The sequence below is a fragment of the Myotis daubentonii genome, chromosome 8 (genome assembly GCF_963259705.1).
Source record: "Myotis daubentonii chromosome 8, mMyoDau2.1, whole genome shotgun sequence".
NCBI classification, from domain to species: Eukaryota; Metazoa; Chordata; class Mammalia; order Chiroptera; family Vespertilionidae; genus Myotis; species Myotis daubentonii.
Genome location: NC_081847.1, coordinates 33,149,327 through 33,155,326, shown reverse-complemented (window position 1 = coordinate 33,155,326; position 6,000 = coordinate 33,149,327). Strand labels below are relative to the sequence as shown.

The window sequence follows — 6,000 nt, the reverse complement described above, 5'->3', positions numbered from 1 at the left end:
TTGTGTGCTCCATCCCCAGTGGGGGGCGTGCAGGAGGCAGCCAATTAATGATTCTCTCTCATCATTGATGTTTCTATCTCTCTCCCCCTCTCCTTTCCTGTCTGAAATCAATAAAAATATATTTAAAAAACAAAACAACAAACAAACAAAAAACAAGTGTCTGAGGGTAACCAAACCAGCTTTTTGATCTTTTAGAGAACGGGGGTGCAGACAGGAACTTGGGCCTTCACCCCACACAGAGGAGTCTGTCCCTGAGGCTCCCAGCTCCCCCCTCCACTCCTCTCCAGCACATAGCAGTACACAAATAAATGCTGTGGACACAGTAATACATGCTCACCCTACTGGGTCCAGCAGAAGGGACGACATACACTAGAGGCAGTTTCTCACCCCATTCACCTCTTTGGGAAATAATATTTATTAGGCACCTGCTTCATACCAGGCTCTGGTCAGAAGTTGACATACAGGGTCTCATCGCCTCCTTGCCCCAGCCCAGACAGGAGTGAGGGTCATCACCTCCATTTCACAGACAAGATAATTGAGGCCGTGAGAGGCTGAGCCATAGGCCTCAAGTCCAAAGAGCTGGAGCAGGTCTGTCCAACTCCAAGCCCTGCCCACGGTACCACACTGCACACAGTAGGCCTCACGGGGACTGAAGAGGGTGACACAGTGAAGGGGGAGTGGCAGAGGCTCCTCTCTGACCTTGTCCTCTGACAGAAGCTCAGGAGGAGAACTTGGTCTCCCAGGCCCCCAGCTGTAACATCATGTTGGATGGGGCAGGAGGAGAGGGCTAGGGGGTCTGGCTTAGACGTGGGAGGATCTGGACCTGCAGGTGGGTGTCCTGCCCACGGCAGTGTGGACAGTCCCTGGTAGTGCCTGTACTTGAGCGAGGGTGAGCTGGGCTGACAGGGAGTGCTGAGGGCAGCCCTAGGCAGAGAGCTGGCTTCCTGGGGCCAGAAGGAGCCTGGGAGATCACTGGCCCATAGCAGACAGGAAACTCAGGGATGGTGTGTCTGTTTTAATCCAACATTTCTTTCCAGTTGTTTTAGAGACTACGTGAGGCCTTCACTGTGGCGTTTGCAGCCAGAAAGGATGAGTCGCTGGGGGTGGGAGATGGCGCCCTGGGGCTCCTCCTCATGACACTTGAGGACTAGCTTTTTCCAGAGGCATCCACCGCACCGAGAGATGCTCTGGGAGAAGCAGAGCCCATTTTCAAATAAGCACATGGAGAAAGCTGCCCACTCTAGCCCCTTCACGGGCAGTCACAAAGTACCTGACCACATTATACGCTCTGACAAGTCCTGCAGCTAAGAATGCCTGTCGACATTGATTTAACCTGGCGCTCTCCTCTCTCACTTGACCAGAGGTACTTTGAGAGGGAAGTGTGAGTTATTCTCTGTGGAACATATTCTGGAACCTGCTGGGGGTAAAGAAATCTCTGTTAGATCTCCTGGAGCCCTTGGGAGACCAGGGTTGAGTTCCAGATGCTGGGGCCTGGGAGTGATGGGCAGTGTGGGGTGGAAATAATGATTCCTGTTATGGGGTAGATGCAGGCCTTTCAGCCTGGGACAGTTCAAGGACAGCTCAAGGCTGAGAAGGCTTGGAACAGGCGCTGGCCTTCCCACCAACCCTGGGGCTAGAATCTGGGGCTCCATCTGAGCACTTTCCTGCCTGCAACTACCCTCCCACCTGCCTGAAATTCCCCCCCCCTAGCCAGGCATTCCTTGGAGGAGCCAAGGTGTCTGTTCTCAGCTCATTCAGGGTATTGTGACCCTCAAGTTGGCAGGGGCCCCTGCAGAAGACTGGAGAAAAGAGGGGTCCTGCAGAGACAGGAACCCCCAAACGCCCCCCCATGTCACAACTTGAGGACGACAGGGAAGCAAGGCAGCTGACTCTTGGGGACTCGTAGGGCGAGGAGGGCTGGCTCGGGAGATCCAGGTGTCCAGGCCCTGGCACCGTGTCCTGTGCCGGGGCCCAGCTTGCCCAGGGCATAGCAAGTCCCGTCTCCTCCTGTGGCCCAGCCCGCGTGCGAGGCTTCTGTTAGGTGCCCATGGGACGCACCATCATGCGAGTGGCCCGCAGCGAGTAGCTGGGGCCCTGGAAGTAGTGCCAGCGGATGCCGTTGAGCTTGCGCAGGTGGCGGCCAGCTGGGTAGTAGATGCCGTTCAGGTTTGAGAGGCCACAGGCGTCAAACCACCACCCTGGGGGAGGGGAGGAAGAGGCTTTGGGAGCTGGGGGCCCACAGTGGGGTGAGGACAGCCCCCTACCTCAAAGACTAAGCAGGCCTTTGCCTCCTCCAGGAAGTCAGCTCCCCGGATGGGGCTGGTGGGAATGGCCATGGGGGTGGGAGGGCGACTCGCAGACCCTCTGCCCAGCCTGGGGCCCCAGGAGGGTGGCCTTGGGCTCCAGTTGCCCCTCTCGGCCCCTCCATCCCTTCACCTTGTCCCTATTCCTCTGTGTTCCTGTCTCCCTCCCTCGCCTCCTCTCTCATGCCCGCACAAGTCCCATCTCCCTCTCTCTGTGGGGACAGTGCTGTCACCTGAATCTCTAACACCTGGGGGTGTCTCTTTCTCTCTGACGGTCTCTGTGCTTGTCTGTCACTCTGTGGGTCTCTCTCAAGCCGGGCTCCTCTCTCTGATGGCCACCCTCTCTGCCTTTCTGGCTCTCTCTGTCTCTCACACACCGTGTTCCTTTCTGTTGCCCTGATTTGCATTTCTCCCTCCATCTCTCCTTTGTACTTCTGCCCCTGTGTAGCTCTCTGTTGCCACCGCTCTGTCTCTGTGCCAGTTCCGGAGTTTCCCTCGGTCTCCACCTGTCCCTGGCTCTGTGTCTCAGGGGGTCTCCCGTCTCCCACCGGTGGGTGGATGGGCTCCCCTGAACCCCGCACCCACCTCCGGACAGCATCTGGGCGCACTTGCACAGGCAGTTGTCGTTGTCTGCGTCTCGGGTGCTGAAGTTGGTGCCCTCTAGGGCCAGGCTGCTCTGGGGCCCCGCCGAGCCACTGTACCCGCTCAGAGAAAGCCTGGAAGCCACCCGGAGGTGGTGGTGGGAGAAGGGCGCAGAGTCAGGTTGGGGCTGGTTGAGGAAGGGGCTCTGAGCTGGTTGTTCTGGGGGCGGGGAGCCCCAGCCCGGAGTGCGTGGGCCACCTCCCTCCTGGATTCGCACTCCCTGCCTGCTGCCTCTCAGGCACCAAGCACCCACTGTGTGCCAGGCCTCCCTCGACTCGATGAACTGAGTCTTACACAGGAGTAGCATGATCATGACAACAATAACAGTGAGGGCAATGGCTAACATTTAAAAAAAAATCTACCATGTGCCAGGCATTGTTCAAAACACTTTACATGGTTTAACTCATCCATTTCATCCTCACAAAACTCGAGTATTTCCAGTCTACAGACAAGGAGACAAAGGTCCCGAGAACCAGAGGAGCCGGCCTAAGGTTTCAGAATGGAGGAGGGTGGGGGCCAGATCCCAGCCCAGCGGGGCCTGGCCTGGAGCTGTGTGCAATTTCCTCCCCGCTGACCATGTGCAACCCCAGCCCCTCACACCTCCTCACACCCATCTGCCTCCTCCAGGAGGCCTTCCCTGACCACACCTGCCCACCTGGACCTGTGCCCGGTGAACCCCTACCCCTATGACTTCCACCTCTGCAGCCAGCGGGGGAGGGTCTCTATTTCTCTGCCAGGCTGGGAGTCTCAGCTCCGCCACCGGCCAGTTGCACGACCCCGTGGGCAGACTGCTGCGCCTCTCAGCTTCCCGTTCCTCATCTGTTAAGGTGGTAATGATAGTGTTCACGGTGCGATCGGCTATTGTGATTTGATGACTTTGGGGTGTGATGGGTGCAGAGCGGCGCTGGCCCGTGATAAATGCTCAGCAAGGTAACGCTGCTTGCTATTTGCCCCTGTGCTCCTGGCCCTTGGCACGCAGCTGGCACAGGTTCCCACTAGGCCTGGTTGGAGTGTTGGGTTCTGGTAGCAGGGAAGGGGCTGCACTGGCCACGGAGACAAGGACCCAGTTTGGGAGCAATAAAGAAGGGCCTCCAGGTGAAGGCAGGTGGACGCCAGATCCGGCCAGGGCAGCTCAGGGACTCTGGCTCTGCAGGGCAGAGCCTGGAGCTGTTCCCTGTGGGGCCCAGAAGGAACTTGGGGCCAGAGCATACGGCCTGGCTCAGTCCCTGCACCTCCCACCCACAGGCTCTGTCTGTGGCGAGGCAGGCACATGGCCCTCAGGGCCAGCCATGAGGCTCTGTGCCCTTAAACAAGCCACCTGGGGCTCAATCGACTGGTGTTGCAAACTGGCCCTGGCAAGAGGCCTGTCTGGCCAGGGGCTCCCAGGCTGGGGACAAGCAGGCTGATCCACCTGCTAACATGGTCCTGGCGGTTCCTTGTGGCCACTGAGGGCTCCTCTTGAGGGCTCAGCGATGTCAGCTCAAAGCCAGGCTCTGGGCACAGGCTACAGTTTGGGGTCCTACTCAGTCTGGGGCTGTGTGGAATCAGCACTGGACTGGCCTCTCTCCTGTCCCCCAAGTCCTCCGCTCAGCTCTGCCTCGCTTCCTCTCCCCCTTGGGAGCCAGCCTAGGGATCTGTGATCTCTGGGGGACCCCCAGTCATGGATCAGGAAACCCCACTTGACCCGCTGTTCAGATGCACTTTAAATATGTTCATAGCGCAGTCCTGGGGAACCCAAACAAAGACACGAGTCTCTGGGGATCCCCAAGTTAGAAACATCAGGTGTGTCTTCCATGTGTCTGTGGATCTGCATACCGGTCTATGTGTCTGTAGTGTGATACCTTCTTCCAGTCTAGCGCGCGCGTGCGCGCGTGTGTGTGTGTGTGTGTGTGTGTGTGTGTGTGTGTTGAGTTTGTGCTAGAATATCTATTGTGGGTCCAGGGTGTGCTTGGGAATCTGCCTTTGTGCCTGGAGTTGTGCATGTTTACCTGTGAGGGCTTCTGTGGAGGGACATTTGCACGCGTGTCTGGGTGTGTCTGTCTTGTTTGTGTAGCTATGCACTTATGTGATATTGCGCTCTGCATGTACCCCAGGGGTGTGGTGAGCCCCTGCACATGTGAATGCCTGTCTTTTTTGTAGTCAGGCCTGGGCGGTGAGTGCCTCTGGGAGGCATGTGCCCAGTGTCTGTGTGTGCGCGCCTGGTGTCTTGTCTGTGCCTCTTCCCTCCTCTCCCCATAGGCCACTTTCTCCTTAGGGTTGGACTCCAGAAGCCCCCATTATTGTGGCTGACAAATAAGGGTGTCCCTCCTGCACCTGATGCCATGCCCCAGCTGCTGACTGCCAACACATTGCTGCCTCTGGACTTTCCTACGGGCATCCTCCCAACCTTACCAGCTGGCTGGTCCTGCCTGATGGTGACACAGGGACCAGTGTCTGCCCTGTCACTTTCCTCCTGGCCCTCCTTTGGCAGTTTCAGGCCCCACTATGCTTTCCAGGATCTCCACCCCGGTCTCCTAAGCTTTTCCTGAATGAGTGGGGACGCTCCCTGGTCATCTCAGCAGACTTGGAAAGAGCCTTGCTCAGGCTTCAGATGTCTGTGGCCAACAAATGTCAACTCTCTCTTTGTCTTTTTCAAACATCCCACTGCCTGGGATGTCCTTCCTGTTCTCTTTTGGAGAATGCTCACCCATCACAAGCATCACCTCAGTGCCTCAGTTTCCACATCACTCAAAGAGGAACAGCCATGCTTACCTCAGAGTGTTGTGGGAGGTTAACTAGAGTAATGTGCTTGGAACATGGTAGGTGCCCAATAAATGCTTATTCCTTTTCCTAAACAGAGCCAAGAACCAGGCTGACGGAGGGAGGCCTCGATGGTTGTAAAATATGCTCATATTCAAGCCCATCCTGTTAAAAAGCAGAGGTGCAGAGAAGCCAGAACCTTGACTCATCCAAGCTCTCAAAGTGAGTTGGAGGCAGAATGAGCCCAGGTCCCCAATTCCCAGCCCAGGGACCTTTCCGTCTCATCCCGTAGCACAGGGCACGCTGGGAAGTCTGA

General features: G+C 57.1%; 1 protein-coding gene across 2 annotated transcripts in view; it reads right to left on the bottom strand.

Annotated features, from left to right (window-relative positions):
• Positions 1-379: 379 nt before the first annotated feature.
• The window catches only part of ANGPT4 (angiopoietin 4), a 28,146-nt gene continuing 22,525 nt past the window's right edge, over positions 380-6,000 (bottom strand). For both annotated transcript variants that reach the window (XM_059705788.1, XM_059705787.1), the window contains exons 8-9: positions 2,889-3,019; positions 380-2,198 (exon numbers count right to left, since the gene is read on the bottom strand). In XM_059705788.1, the coding sequence (XP_059561771.1) occupies positions 2,038-2,198; positions 2,889-3,019 (292 nt within the window). In that variant the 3' untranslated portion in view covers positions 380-2,037. The remainder of the gene's footprint in view (positions 2,199-2,888; positions 3,020-6,000) is intronic.